General features: G+C 41.8%; 3 protein-coding genes across 3 annotated transcripts in view; 2 read left to right on the forward strand and 1 right to left on the reverse strand.

The window, feature by feature from the left end:
• LOC117614433 (primary amine oxidase-like) overlaps positions 1-5,465 on the forward strand; it is an 8,113-nt gene extending 2,648 nt beyond the window's left edge. Inside the window, exons 3-5 of the mRNA XM_034343246.1 lie at positions 4,245-4,358; positions 4,515-5,053; positions 5,162-5,465. Coding sequence (XP_034199137.1) covers positions 4,245-4,358; positions 4,515-5,053; positions 5,162-5,357 — 849 coding nt within the window. The 3' untranslated portion in view covers positions 5,358-5,465. The remainder of the gene's footprint in view (positions 1-4,244; positions 4,359-4,514; positions 5,054-5,161) is intronic.
• A 1,956-nt stretch (positions 5,466-7,421) lies between these two features.
• Positions 7,422-11,203, forward strand: LOC117635972 (primary amine oxidase 2-like). Its single transcript, XM_034370383.1, has 5 exons — positions 7,422-8,327; positions 9,104-9,488; positions 9,578-9,691; positions 10,047-10,585; positions 10,824-11,203. Exons 1-5 carry the CDS (start codon positions 7,537-7,539, stop codon positions 11,032-11,034), a joined length of 2,040 nt encoding a protein of 679 aa, XP_034226274.1. The 5' UTR covers positions 7,422-7,536; the 3' UTR covers positions 11,035-11,203.
• Positions 11,204-11,315: 112 nt separating this feature from the next.
• On the reverse strand, positions 11,316-14,400 carry LOC117635983 (primary amine oxidase 1). The gene is made up of 4 exons (XM_034370393.1): positions 13,206-14,400; positions 12,979-13,092; positions 12,091-12,635; positions 11,316-11,664 (listed from the first exon to the last, which is right to left on the reverse strand). Exons 1-4 carry the CDS (start codon positions 14,331-14,333, stop codon positions 11,511-11,513), a joined length of 1,941 nt encoding a protein of 646 aa, XP_034226284.1. The 5' UTR covers positions 14,334-14,400; the 3' UTR covers positions 11,316-11,510.
• Between the last annotated feature and the right edge of the window lie 1,789 nt (positions 14,401-16,189).

The raw sequence follows: 16,189 nt of genomic DNA on the forward strand, positions 1-16,189 counted from the left end.
AAGCTCGGAGATAAAATCGGCAACAGCCTGGCCCTTCTCCGCGGGCCTCGGAACGAACTGTATGTCGAATTCCCCGAGTTCGATCGCCCATTTGATCAATCGGCCCGAAATTTCTGGTTTCTGGAGAACTTGCCGGGGGGGTTGGTTGGTCAGGACTTTGATCCCGTGTGCCTGGAAGTATGGCCGAAGTCTTCGTGCCGAGACAACAAGGGCCAGAGCTAGCTGCTCTAATGGTGGATACCGAAGTTCCGCACTCTGGAGTGCCTTGCTGACATAGAAGATTGGTAATTCTGCCTTCTCTGGCTTCCGAATTAGTACCGAGCTGACGGCAGTTCCGGATACTGAAAGGTAGAGGTAGAGAATTTCCCCAGGCAGCGGTTTTGACAAAAGGGGGGCTTTGCTCATGTAGTTCTTCAGGGCTTGAAATGCGTTATCACATTCGGCAGTCCATGTGATATCCCGTTTGCCCCCTTTCAAGGCTTTGAAGAACGGTACACATTTATCGGTAGCCTTCGATATGAAACGGGTCAGGACGGCCACGCGTCCGGTAAGGCTCTGAATGTCCTTCGTCGTCTTCGGCCTCTCCATATCGATGATTGCCTTTATTTTCTCGGGATTCGCCTCAATCCCCTTCTGACTGATCATGAATCCGAGGAATTTCCCGGAAGATACACCGAAAGCGCATTTCTTCGGGTTCAGCCTCATCCTGTAGTCTTTTAGTATGCCGAACATGATCGATAAGTTCTGCAGGTGATCCTCGGCAGTTCTGCTTTTTACTAACATGTCGTCAACATAAACCTCCATGATGTTGCCGATGTAACCGGCGAAGATTTTGTTGACGAGCCTTTGATAAGTTGCCCCCGCGTTCTTCAGACCGAACGGCATGACATTATAACAGTACAACCCTTTGTCCGTTATGAATGCGGTATGTTCGCTGTCGGGAGGGTGCATGAATATCTGGTTATAGCCGGAGTAGGCATCCATAAAGCTCAGCAGTTCGTGGCCGGCAGTGGCATCCACGAGCTAGTCTGTCCGTGGCAACGGAAAGCTATCCTTCGGGCAGGCCTTGTTGAGGTCGGTATAGTCTTGGCACATCCGCCACCCGCCCGTGGACTTTCTTACCATGACGGAGTTGGCAAGCCATACCGGATACGTTGCTTCCCGGATGAAACCGATGGTTTGAAGTTTCTCGACTTCCGTGCGCATCGCTTCATACCGTTCGGCATCATATGATCGGCGCTTCTGCCTTACGGGCTTATAGGCGGAGGAGATGGTGAGTTTATGGCTAATCACGTCCGGGGCGATGCCGGGCATGTCCTCGTAAGACCATGCGAAAACTTCCGAATGGAGCCGCAAGAAGTCTATGAATTGCGCTCGGAGGTTCGCAGTGAGTCTAGTGCCGATTCTAACCTGTCGATCGGGCTGTTCATCGCTCAAGGTTATGGTTTCCAATTCTTCGGCAGGTTGTGTGTGAGGGGTGGGAGATTCATCTCTAGGGTCGTCAACCGGTCCAGTACCGTTCGGTAAACCTTGCACCGTCATGGTCTCGTTGGGGAGTATGAACGAGGTTGCTTTGAGCGCCGTAGCGTAGCAAGTCCGCGCGCTGAATTGATTTCCCCGGATTGCCCCCGTGCCGTTCGGGGTAGGGAACTTCATCAACAGCATGTGGGGTGAAAGATGCGCCTTGATCCTCGTCAGTGCCGTTCGGCAAACGATAACGTTGTATGCCGTCGGGCAGTCGACGATGAGGAACTGATCGTACGTTGTTGCTTTTTTTGGTGCCGTGCCAAATGTAATTGGCAGTCTGACACTACCGATTGGTTGGACCAAGTCTCCAGAGAAGCTTAACAGAGGTGTCAATTGCCGGTCGACTTGGTTGTCATTGATTCCCATCTCTCTGAAAGCTTCAGCAAAGATTACGCTCACGGGGCTCCCGGTATCGATCAGCACTCGCCCTACATCGTAATCGGCAATTTCAGCTCGGATGATCATTGGGTCGTCGGGGGGATAGAGGATTCCCTCTTCTTCCTCTTGGCAAAATGTGATCGGCTCCCAACGAACTTTTGGTGTTTCCTGGAACCGATTCATCTCTATTCCGAGCACCTGAGGGAACTGCGCGGCACGCACATACTGTTTCATCGAACGGTGGCTCATCCCCGAGACGGTAGGTCCTCCGCTGATAGTGCTAATCATGTTTATCTGCCGAGGAGGGTTCGGCACCGGCGCCGTTGGCGGCCGGGCGATATACTGGGCCAGTTTCCCTTCTCGGATCAGCCGCTCCACAATCTTTCTCAAACTTATACAATCTTCCGTGTTGTGGCTGTTGTGCTGATGGTATCGACAGAATTTACCGGTCTCCCGGTTGTCTTGCCGATTGGGTCTTCTAACATTCGGCTTTGGTATGGCCTCCTGTTCGTTCATCAGAACGGTTTCATACGTGGTATTCAGCAGGGTGAAGACCTCGTTGCCGTGGTCACGGTTGGGCAGGGGTCCTCGGTTGTCGTTGCGACCATACCGACCTTTCCCTTTCTTTGGCTGATCTCTCCGATCGTCACGGTTGTCTTTCCGCTTATGGCCCGCCGAATATGAGTCGGTCCTATCGTAGGATGGCGCCTTCGCAGGGTAAGCGCTTGGCTTGGCATCCTCTCGGGGTGCCGAAGCGCTTGGTTTTGAGTTGAAGTACTCGGCCTTGGCGTGCACCGCCCCCTGCTTCATCAGCTCATCATACGTGCGCCAGTTGCTGCTGTGTACTAGGTATCGGAAATGCGAGGACCGAAGGCCACTCTTGAAGGCGCCGTAGGCTGCCCTATCATCTGTTTCCGGACACCTTGAGTACTCGTGACTGAAATGCGCCGCGTACTCCCTTAATGGCTCGTCCTCCCTCTGCCGAATTGTGTACAGATCATCGGCAGAGTAAAGACGGTCCGTTTGGATCATGAAGTGATTGAGGAAAATCTGCTTCAGCTCGTCAAAAGAATCTACCGTTTCCGGCTCCAAACGGTAGAACCAATTCAGGGCTGCCTCGGTAAGTGAAGACGGGAATAACAGACACTGCCCCTCGTCGCTCAGACCTTTGCATCCGATGGCGGATTGAAACGAATGAAGGTGGGTTAAGGGGTCCTCGGTCCCAGTATAGAACGGTATGCGCAGTGGTTGTACTTCCCGATCCCGCCGAGAGCGACGGATGCGTCCCGTGAACGGCCCGGGCCGAAGCTTTCCCCACTCGGGTTCCTGGGAGCGAGCCTTGTCGTTTTCCATTTTCTGGACCTTCTGAAAAAGGAGTCGGACAACAGGGTCGCGGCTTGGGATTCCTTCGGCATCATAGTCTTCCAAGCGCCTTCGCGGGCTCACGGAGTTATCCCCCAAGTATTGAGTTGATACCGAACGGTAGGTGGACGTCTGCGCATCGGAAGGGATATACTCGGATGCAGACTCCGTGGAGTTCAATCCTTGGACCTTCCGAATGGGTGACTTACTTCCCCCGGCGTTCATCCGGGATTCTCGTAGTCGAGCGCTAATCCTGATCGGGGATCTCTGTCTCTTTGCCTCCCGATCGTTAAGCCGGTGTCGGCAATCAGAGTAGACCTTCTTCGGTATGTGCGGTTGGTCCCTAGGTGTCGGCACCACCAGTTGTTTGGAGGGGGCGGGCGTTGCCCTTGCTGCCCTTCGGTGCCTCCTCCTATGAGGGGTTCCCAAGCTTTCGGAAGAGTGAGTCGTCTGGACATTCTGCGGTTGCTGCTGGTACAGCTGCCGTTGGGTTTCGTCCACTTTGGACGAAAGGTGGTGGTTGTGCTCCTGAAGCCTAGCCATGTCCTTTCTAAGGGATGCGATTTGGGCTACTAGCTCGGCCTCGGCGGCTGTTTGGGTTGATGGGGCGCTTCCGTAGGGAGTGCATGGGGGTAGCGCTGGGCTAGCCCCAGCTTGCCTTCCGAACGGTGCCCCGTCCTCCGGTAGAAAAGTGGGTATTGAAGTGGTCCCCATGTGTGTAGGGGATAGTGGGTTAATTGTTTTTCGCTTCCCACAGACGGCGCCAAACTGTTGATGCGAAAAAGTGGTTTGACACGTGGTTCGCCCAACTTAGTGATATTGTGTCTTCGGAAGGGAGTTAGTCTTCGGAAGATCAAGTTCCTGCAAAAAGGGAACGTTCGGTAAGACCTTGGGGTACCGTGTCGTCTTTCTCCACGTGTTAGGCGGTCATTGGTCGTTAACATACGGTATAAACATATATGGTGATGGTAATGTAGATAACGGAGGTTAGGCCGGAGGTGAGCTTGATAGTGAGGATGGTCACAACCATTGGCAACTACGATTACATACTCGATTGGGAATTTAAGCCAAGCGGCTCCATCAAAATAGGGGTATGATATGATTTCTTGTAATATATTTATTGATCACATTGTAAATCACATTGTATCTTTATATGGAACTCACTTATGGTTTCATAGGGAGTGAGATGAGAAAATTACAATGATGATCATAATAAGGCATATAGGCTATTTTCCTTTTGAAAACAGGTAGGTTTAACAGGAATACTAGAAGTGAAGGCTGCAGATTACACCCACACGAGTCAAATAAAGGAGGAGGCATATGGAACATTGCTAGCAAAAAACACAATTGGGGTGTACCACGACCATTTCTTGACCTACTATCTTGATCTTGACGTGGATGGTGAAGCCAACTCCTTTGTCAAAAACAATTTGGTGACAAAAAGAGTGACATACAAGAGCTCACTTAGGAAGAGTTATTGGACAGTCGAGAGTGAGACAGCTAAAACTGAATTAGATGCCAAAATTCAGTTGTGTTTGAAGCCATCGGAGCTAGTTGTGGTAAACCCTAACAAGAAGACCAAACCTGGAAACAACATAGGCTACCGTCTGATTCCAGGGTCAATTTCAAACCCACTTTTATCCTCTGATGATTTCCCACAAATCCGAGGTGCCTTCACTAATTACAATGTATGGGTCACGCCTTATAACAAGTCTGAAAAATGGGCAGGAGGACAATATATTGATCGGAGCCATGGAGATGATACATTGGCTACTTGGAGCCTCAGGTATATTTTAACATTTGGTGTGAGTTTGACAATTTTAAATAATACTATTTGTACCACATTTATTAACAACTTCGCTCCTAAATTTATATCAAAATTAATGCACTGCAGGAACCGAGGGATCGAAAATAAGGACGTAGTGTTGTGGTACACCATGGGCTTTCATCATGTTCCTTCCCAAGAAAATTTCCCAATCATGCCAACATTAAGTGGTGGGTTTGAGCTTCGGCCCACTAATTTCTTTGAAAGCAATCCAGTTCTTAAAACAAAACCTCCTAATCATGTGAACTGCACTACAAAACCCTAATTAGCATTACCTCCTAATTATGCCTAGCTTTCTTTTCTTCTTTTTTTACCCTATAAGATTTTGTATTATGTCATCGCCACCCAATAAAGAGGTGTTAATTTTGTATAATAAAACATGCAAATCAAATGGTTTTCCTTTTCATATATATATATATATATATATATCTCTCTCTCTCCCTCTCTATATAGAATGCAGGTTAGCTAATATAGAAATGGTTCAGTTCAGGCCACCAGAACCAGTCTATAAATGGCATCTAGAAAACCTAGATGGATTATGCATTGTACACTAGAAAATCTAGATGGATATGATCTGTTGGCAATCCACAGGCAACACATGTGGTGCGTTGATGTACCATATACCATCCTAGCTGCCCTAAATAGTGAGAAGTTATTGTGTATACTTATGCCATACTGATGATGCGGTGTACCCAAGTAATAATCTAGTAGAACACTTATTTTATTATTAATATTTAAACTTCAATCTCTAAATCGGGTGAACCAACCACGAAGATTTGGATATGGATCGGATACCCCAACGTGCAACATGAAATATATATATATATATATATTTTCTAAATAAATTCACACTCATTAAATAATAATCAAGACTAATAATTATGAATCATGATAATACAAAGTCATGTGAAAATGCCCACTTGGCCAATTGGTGGGCCACCACTTGGTGCTGTCCACTGTCCATTGTCTATATCTAATATCTTTTTGGTAAATATTATACCTAGTAAATATTATGAGGTATATATCCCCAAATTGGAAAGGTGAGATTAATTTTCGTTCAGAATTCGATTTGTTTTTGGCCACAAAATGCCTATATCTAACATCTTTCACGTGTTGAGAAAGTCCTCTTTTTTTGAGATACAAAAATACAAATTATGCAATGCTAATGTTCCCGTGTTGTTTGATTGAGCCTTGACTTTTGGTGCGAATTTGTTGTAGCTAAAATCTGTCATAGATACTTTTTTCAGCTTTGGTTGTGGCCTTAGTTGCTTGGTTGGCTTGAATTGACCGGTCCTTTGGAGAAGTTAGGGAAACCTGAAAAGTACTGATCACACCCCCACACTACTCTTGGCCTTGAGGTCCCTCCCTTCAAGCCTATGAGAATTGGTTGGTGGCTCCGGCTCTCTGGGCTTACTGTGGCCATTCAAAAGCACTGACTAGCTTAGCTAGGTCTTATATATTGGGATAAGAATTCATGGCTTCTTCTTCGTACGTATATATAATAGGACATGGGAAATGGTCCATGCATCATCAGATTCATGAACCTCTCGAGTTATATATATATATATCCATGACTTCTTCTTCTTAGTGTAAATAAATAACTCTTCAAATTTTTCATTATCTTCATCATCTCAATATCATCGATATTATATAGTGATATTTTGGCCAAATATTGCTGAAGTGTGAGAGAAATTATATCGACAGAGATATTTTCCGATATTATCGTATTTATACGATATGTGTATAGATACGTTCTAAAATATCATTTACCCGAAAAAACGATAATATTTGCGATATTTCATCAATATTATCGATATTTTAGACTATGATCATGATCTATTATCCATATTATTATCTACAAAACCTTGCCTACCAATAATCATTATACTTATATATGTGAGAATGTGAAAGTAAAAATGTCTCACATTGAAAAGTAAAGGAAACCTAACAAGGATTTATAAGGAGTTTGGCTACTCTCTCCATTATTGCCAATTAATTTTAGGGTGTAATCTCAACTTCCTTCAATATATATAGAAAGGATGCGATACGCCTGTTACTTTTAAATTCAGATATTGTGCAAAGGACCCACTAGTGTAGTGGTTTGGAGTATTTACTCCCTCAGGCAAGGTCCTGGGTTCGAGTCCTAGCATCTGTGTTGTGTGTGTGAGTTTAATATGCTATCGCCCCTTTCAATAGGAAAGGACCTCAAAAAAACAAAAAAATTCAGATATTGTGAAAATTAATTTAAAGATTTCTATCGTTTGCACATGTCGCATGTGATAGTACGGTACTTTTTCATTTAGTCGTTTACCGTGCATTGAGCATAATTACACCATGCTAAGCTAGCTGGTCCTTGAAAGTTCTTCCAGCAGTTGGCAGTTATTTAGCTAGTTGAAACTCTTATTTAAGGGGATCATTGATGCCTGCATTTCTCTCACAATGCCATGGCATCCAAAGTAGTGACACCCGCTCTCTTGTTATTACTCTTCTCCATCTTCATCACCTTCTCGCCAGCCTTATGCCTCAAACAGCATCCCCTAGACTCTCTAACACCGTCCGAGTTCATCCATATCAAAGCCATAATCCACAAAGCATACCCTGCCCAAAACCTAACCTTCCAATACGTAGGCCTAGATGAACCAGAAAAGTACACCGTCCTCTCATGGCAATCAAAATCCACCACCAGCACCAAATCTCCACCACCGCCTCGCCGAGCCTTGGTCGTTACACGGCTTAATAAGCAAACCCACGAGATTATCGTAGATTTATCGACCCGTTCCATAGTCTCTAGTAAAGTTCACAACGGAGCAAATGGCTTACCTGTGTTAACCTTGGACGAACAAACATATGCAAATGAGTTGCCATTTAAACATGAACCATTTATCAAGTCCATTAGAAAGAGAGGGCTTGATATATCCCAAATTGTGTGCAGCGGTTTTTCAGTTGGTTGGTTTGGAGAGGCAAAGAGTAGAAGAACATTAAAGATTAATTGTTTCTACACAAATGGGACAGTGAACTTCTATGTGAGGCCAGTGGAGGGAATAGCATTAGTGGTTGATCTAGATGAGATGGAGATAATTAAATATAGTGACAGATTTATAGTTCCTGTGCCAAAAGGCGAGGGAACTGAGTACCAAGCTTCGAAGCAGAAGCCCCCTTTCGGTCCATTGCTACATGGCGCACCGGTGGTGCAGTCGCAGGAAGAAGGGTTCAGCCTCGAGGGGCACACTATCAGGTTTAGTACTCAACTTAATATTACATCTTAATTATTGATTAATGAAGTTGACTTGAGCAGGGATGATTCTAATGATATAAGTAAGCTCAAACATTTGCCACATGATCATCTGACATGATATGTAATAACTGCATGTGCATGTGGTCAACTAATGTTTCTGAAGATATGTGTGTGATCCTTTACTCAGATTGATATTGTTGGATTTCAATTTTATACAAACGTTTTTGTGAGAATGTAAAGGTAAAAAGTCTCGCATGAAGATGTTTGAAAATCTTGTAAGAGCTTATAAGGAGTTGGGCTACTCTCCTCATTACTAATTGATTTTGAGGTGGAACCTCAACTTCCTTCAATTTTAACGAAATAGTAAGGATTATGTGAATGTCATTTTAAACTCTACGTTTATAATGGAATAATTCACTCACAACAAAGTCATGCCACCAGAATGAGTTAGTCACAACTAAATATTGAGTTCATAATAGATATTTATTGTCTTCGTCGTATTCATGTGAATCGAACTTGAGGCATCCTCTAATTAAGTGGAGACAATTGTCACTCGTTCAACATAATTATATTTATGTTTGTTGTTCATATCGTTAGCTGTTTTTATTTTTTATAGTTGTAAAATATATATGGCGATGATTGAACGGTAAAAATGCTTATTTTAGCTCTATATGGATTTTCATTTATGGTCCAAAAACAATTATATTCATCATCGATCACTTAATTATAGTATAGGTACTATATTTTCCTCTATTAATTGATTTTGTTGTGATCAGATGGGCAAACTGGGTCTTCCATCTCGGATTTGATGTTCGAACTGGTACAATCATATCTCTAGCATCAATTTATGATCTTGCAAAGCACAAATATAGAAGGGTCTTGTATAGAGGCTTTGTATCAGAGCTTTTTGTACCATACATGAACCCAACCGAGGACTGGTACTTCAAAACCTTCTTCGACTGTGGAGAATTTGGGTTTGGTCAATCCGCAGTGTCACTTGAGCCTTTGACTGATTGCCCAGCCAACGCCAAATTCATGGATGCCTACTATGCTGGCCAAGATGGCACACCTGTCAAGATATCAAATGCTTTCTGTATTTTTGAACGACATGCAGGCAACATTTTGTGGCGTCACACAGAAGTGACCATCCCAAATAAAGTGGTAATTCAAGTTTTCATATATATTATTATTTTTGCTTGGTTGATTGGTTTTTATGTTGTTGGGGCATTGATAATTCAATTGAATTGCAGATCACCGAGGTCAGGCCAGAGGTGACGCTAGTGGTGAGGATGGTTGCAGTTGTGGGCAACTATGACTACATAATTGATTGGGTATTCAAGCCAAGTGGCTCGATCAAGCTGGAGGTATGAAGTGGTTTTACCTAATTAAATTAACGTCTAGGATCACTAATATCATAATTCTAAACCCAAAATGTTGAGTACTAATATCGAAATCATAAACCAAAAATGATGAATATAAGACTTAGTACATGTTATAATTTGTCGACATAGATCACGTGGTGTTGTCACCACAAATAATAATTCTTGATCATCAACTAAACATAATGATGAAGTAGTAAGTGAATCTCTCTTGCCACATAGCGACGAGTTAGCAAATATGGTCTGCAAATAAATATAGGGTAAAATATTATCAAGCAAATAAATCTACGAGTTAGCAAGTCGATTATGCTTAATATGTAAACTTCAACATCTTCAACAGGTTGGACTAACAGGTGTGCTAGAAACTGAAGGGGTTAAGTACACCAAGACAAATGAAATAGAGGAGGAGGTTTATGGTACACTAGTTGCAGATAATACCATTGCTGTAAACCATGACCACTTCTTGACTTATCATCTTGACCTTGATGTGGATGGTGAAGCCAACTCCTTTGTCAAGAACAAAATGGTGACCAAACGAGTGAAAGATCCCAATATTCCAAGGAAGAGCTATTGGACTGTTGAAAGTGAGACGGCTAAAACTGAATCGGATGCAAAACTTCATTTGGGTTTGAAGCCATCTGACTTGGTTGTGGTAAATCCTAATAAAAGAACAAAACCTGGAAACCCAATTGGTTACCGTTTGATTCCGGGGTCACTTGCAGGACCCCTTTTGTTGGAGGACGATTACCCACAAATTCGTGGGGCTTTCACCAAGTACAATGTGTGGGTTACACCATACAATAAATCTGAAAAATGGGCAGGAGGACAATATGTGGATCAAAGCAGAGGAGGTGATACTCTAGCAACATGGAGCCTCAGGTATGGTATTATATGTTTTGCTTGCTTAGCTGACTGTATTATGGGACAGTCGTGTTTATTAATAATTTGGGCGAGTGAATCATGCGTGATTAATAATTTGGTCGAACTTGTATATACTTAAAAAAATGTAATCACTTTAATGTTATTCTGTCGGGTTTTGATAAGAGTGTGAAAATGGTTGTGATAGTTGTTGTAAATTTTATTTATCACTTTGTACGTACCTTATTAATATGTGCAGGAATAGGGAGATTGAGAACAAAGACATAGTGTTATGGTACACCATTGGCTTTCACCATGCTCCATGCCAAGAAGACTTTCCAATGATGCCAACATTGAGTGGTGGGTTTGAGCTCCGACCAACCAATTTCTTTGAGAGCAGTCCAGTGCTTAAAGTTAGAACAATATCTCCTAAGCATGTGCCTTTGCCTAATTGCACCACCAAAAACTAGTTGGGTTTTTTGTTTGTGATGAGTATTAATAAGTCGAAAGGGCTCCTCCATAAGTGAGATTTTCTCCCATTCTGTTGTCTAATTCATTGGGCAATTTTGTCACTTAATTTGGGTGTTTTCCATTGCAAACTGAATAATCTATATACACGTGCTACACGTAATCAGCTTATAAGAAGTTGAGTCACTCGCTTCATCATCAATTGGTTTTGAAGTTGAAACCTCAACTTCCTTCACAAACCACATTTGAATGAGAAAATTTGATAGCATCCATTAAAGAGGATAAATCAACAAGATCAACAACCAGACAAACTTATTATATATACAGTGAACAGAGGCAATCCAATCATCTATACACCACCCTTAATTAATTAAATTAACAATAAGTAATTGCACTTTGGAAGATTACTGTTAAAAGTAATTGTCATATGAGTTTTCCTTGTAAAAGAATTTAACACGTGTTATGGAGAGCATCTTTGTTAGAGTAATGGGTTGCTCTCAAAAAAATTTGCAGGGCGGAGCTCGAACCCACCATGAAGTGTGGGCATAGCTGGGAAATCTTCTTGATATGGAATGTGATGAAATCCCACTGTGTACCATACTACTATATCCTTGTTTTCAATTGCTCTGTTCCTGCATGCCATGGAAAAAGTGTTCCCTCTTAAGTCAACTTTCATGCAAAATTAAACTATACAACATCACGGGAACTGATCAGTTAAATTCTCGGCAATTGATTTCTTATCAGTTGACATATTAACCTACTTATCTCGGCAATTAATATGTTAAATTCCTGTTTAAATGTGTAGTTTAAATTAATAATCTTACAACATAACAGGATACATCGTAAGAAAACATTATACTAAATTTATAGATCCCATTTCTATTTGGTGAGTCCTATTAAAACTTTAATATCCAATTTCGCATGAAACTTCAGTTTCTTTACTTGCATTTCAAGAAACCCCAACCATTTTCAATGAACAGAGTTAAGATATATAGACAATGTTGGCTACCTCTTGCTCATTATCTAAAAGAAAAAACAAAGCAGCAGCAGAAAGGTACCTCTTGCTCCAAACAGCTAAGCCATCATCTCCATGGCTCCTATCAGCATAGAACCCTCCAGCCCACCTCTCTGACTTATTATAGGCAGTCACCCAAACTTGATACTTAGTATAAGCAGCTCTAATCTGCGGGTAATCATCATCAGCCAGTAGTGAAGTGACCGGCTGTCCAGTTATCAGCCGGTAGCCCACCACATTCCCAAGCCTAGTCATCCTACTTGGGTTCACAATTAACAACTCAGCTGGCTCCAAGCCGAGCCTAATCCTAGCCTCGGCTTCAGTCTTGGCGGTTTCCTTAACCACCCTCCAGTAACTCTTTCTAGGTGATGTGGCGTTAACGGGGTTTGTTCTTGCCGTTTGCAACTTAGACTTGACAAAGGAGTTGTCGTTACCGTCAACGTCAAGGTCTAAGAAGTAGGTGAGGAAGTGGTCGTGGTTAACGGCGACGGTGTTTTCTGACACTAAAGTTCCATAAACGCTTTCCGTTATCTGGTCGTTATTTGTGTATGACGTGGCCTTCATCTCCAACACACCTGTTAATCCCACCTGGCAACAAAGTGGATAATCATAATTAGTTTCCTTTCTCAAATGAAGTAGGGGAACACAATCTACACTCTCTGTTAGCAATTAAAGTGATTGAGCTCAGGTTGATTCACATTAGATATTAGTGATTATTTGACATGATATCGAAACTCTAATTTGCTGAGATTCTAACTCGAAACCAAAAAGTTTTTTTGGAGAGTACACATAAACACTTCCCATTAGATAAGTGGTAGTGACTGAAGTGTCATACTAACAAAAAATGAGCTTAATTATCTCAAACTTCCATGCATCAACAAAAGGAATCAAGAGAGAGAGAGAGAGAGAGAGGGGGGGAAAAAAACCTTACCCCAACTTTAATGGTGCCACTTTGCTCAAATTCCCAATCAAGAACATAATCATAGTTACCAACAGTAGCCACCATTCTAACCACCAAAGTCTTCGCCTGCTGCCCACTTCTTATCTACAAAACCAGCCACTTCATGTTAACACTGCAGGTTTTTTTGTTGTTGTTGCTAGCACACAGATTAATTAGTATTAAAAAATCGAAACCTTAAACCTTAAACACTACCTTACCAATTTTCCAGGAACGTTAATCTCAGTATGTCTCATTGCAACATCACCTGAGAACCTTTCAAAAATGCAAATGGTCCTTTGCACCTTTTGTGGCTTGCCATCAGCCCCAGCCATGTACCCATCTATATATTTAGCATTTTCTGGGCAATCAATCAGTGGCTGCAGACTATCAGCTGATCTCCCAAACCCAAATTCACCCAAGTCCATGAAAGTCTTAAAATACCATTCACTTGTAGGGTCCATGTATGGCACAAATGTCTCTGACACGTGTCCTTTGTATAGCACACTCCTATACTTCTTCTTTCTGCTGTCAAATACAGAAGCTGTTGAGATTACAACTCCTGCTTTAGCATTGAACCCAACATGAAAAACCCAATTTGCCCATTTGACCTTGTGGCCTGAAATGGTGAACCCACTAATGGTTTTGTTGCAAGAAGCAGAATTGGAGTTGCCTTTTGGTGTTTGAAAATCAGTGCCCTCAGCTTTAGGCAAAGGGGCTCTTAGCCTATCAGTGTACATTGTAATCTGCATCAAATCAATGTCCACTAGCATGGTAATTCCCTCAATAGGCCTTGTGAAAACATTGACACTTCCTCCTCTGTAAAAGCATTGAACTTTTACAGCCCTCTTTGTTGTATGCTCCCCATACCAACCAATTGAAAAGGGTAAGCAGGAAACTTCAGATAGATTCAATCCCCTTGCTGAAATTGACCTCTTGAATTTGGGGTGACTGAGAGGCAGTCTACTTACTTGGAAGAGCTCAGTAAAGCTGAGAGGGGGGTAACCATGACCTGTGTAGACATGGTCTGATATGACTGAACCGGTAGCCAGGTCCACAATGAGCTCGTGGGTCTGACCACCGGCTCGAGCCACCACCTTAGCCTGCCGGGGCGGGGTGGACCTCTTTTTTTCACTTGAAGATAGCCACTTGAGAACATCAGATTTCTCTGGCTCTTCAGTGTCAACAAAATGAAATGTGAGGTTTGGAAGAGATCCAAGGTGAGACTTCTGAACTGTGAGCCTTATTTTGTTGATCTCAGTTGGACTGAGAGTGTCTAGAGGGTGGGATGCGCTAGCTGAGAAGCAGCACTGTAGGATCAAACTAATGGCTATAAATAGAGCAGTCATGGATTTTTGCTAAGCAAATTCCTAAAGGAATCAATTTGGGTAGAGGTGGTTCTAGGTAGCTAACTTTCTGTTTGGCATCATACAACAGAAAACAAGCAAAAATTTATAGAATCTCTGGTCGAAATTTGCATAATAATAAAGAGGGGCTGCCCTGACTTTAATGGGACAACTCACATTGTCTTGGACTTTAATTTTGCAGGCTCGCTCTTGCTTTGAGTCTTTGCCTTGCACTGAGAGCAAGCATATTTAATTGGCTTTGCTTTGCTTTTGAGTCTTTGATAATGAAGTGAAGGGCACGATCATCATTTTACACACCTGTATTTGCAACTGCTTGCTCTTAAACAAGCCACATGTTACAAGATTCTTTTTTTTAGACGAAAATGTTACAAGATTCAATAATAATTATATGTCAACAACTAATAAAAGATTGAACCATAAATGCTATCAACTGTTTACTTCAATACTTGAAACCATATTCAATACATTCATAAATATCTTTTCACTGACTCAGAATACTATATTCAATACACTCCTAAATGTCTTTTCACTGACTCAGAATACTACAATAATATAGTCATGTAGTACATCTTGTACACGTATGATAATAATAAGTGAATATTTATTGATACTATTCTTTAAAAGGAAGAAAAATAAACCATGTTTTTCACCCATATTATAACTAGAGGTGGCAATTTCGGACACGACCAGATATACGACTCAAAACCCTCACGATAAAAAAACAGGTCAATTTTAGGTCAACCCGTTCTGACCCGTTTAATAAACAGGTGGATTTCGAGTCAACCCGATAACCCGCTATAATACCTGTCTAACCCGTTTATTAAACGGGTTGTGTCAACCCGTGTAATACATGCTAACCCAATAAAAAAAGAAGAGAAATGGAAACTTTAGCACACACACAAGGGATTTCAGACCCCTACCACCCTCATTTATGTCAAACATCTTATTAACCATGCTACAAACAATTTTGTGATTTTATGGTATGCCTTTTGATATTTATAATGTTTCTTTTTCTTTTGTGTTTTCCTTTCTTTTCCATCTCTCTTCTCCTCTTTTTTTTTTTTCTTTCTTCTTTCTCCTCTTTTTTATTTATTTAAATTCTTTCTTTTCCTTCTCTTTAGTTTTCTCTCATCTCTTTTTTTTTTTCTTTCCTTCAATCTTCTCTCCTCTCTCTCTCTCTCTCTCTCTCTATTTTTTTTTCCTTTCTTTTCCTTCTCTCTTCTCTCCTCTCTCTATATTTTTTTTCTTTCTTTTCCTTATATTTTCTCTACTCTCTATGTTTTTTTAATTTAAATTTTTTCAGTTGTGAGTTTTGTAACATGCATGTTATTATTTATGAAACCCGTTACACGACTCGAAACCCGCACGATAAAAGATGACCCGAAACCGACACGACATGTTTATTAAATGGGTTGAGCATTCTTGACACGTTTATTATCCCAATACGACATGAATCCAACACGACACGACCCATTACCAGCCCTAATTATAACATATGTACAAAATATACCATAAAACTATACTACCATAGTATTCTATAATTTTTCCAATGCATTGATATATACATTTAAATATGACTTCAAGGAGAGTTATTTAAGAGGATTGCTGGCCAAAAGAACCAGCAAGCAGTATGTCATGTGGGCCTGTGGTTGTTTTTAATTCCTGCCAACAAATATGCAGCAGGTGGAGCCTATAATGCCCAACGAGCTATATTTTGAGAATTCTTTCAGCATAGCCCAAACTATACATGGATGCCTTCAATTCAATGGCCTACTTAAAAATTTCTCAGCCTCTCCCAATTTTTTTTTTGGGGATATTTTTCTTGCATTGAGAGCAAA

The sequence above is a fragment of the Prunus dulcis genome, chromosome 1 (genome assembly GCF_902201215.1).
Source record: "Prunus dulcis chromosome 1, ALMONDv2, whole genome shotgun sequence".
In the NCBI taxonomy this organism is placed as follows: domain Eukaryota; kingdom Viridiplantae; phylum Streptophyta; class Magnoliopsida; order Rosales; family Rosaceae; genus Prunus; species Prunus dulcis.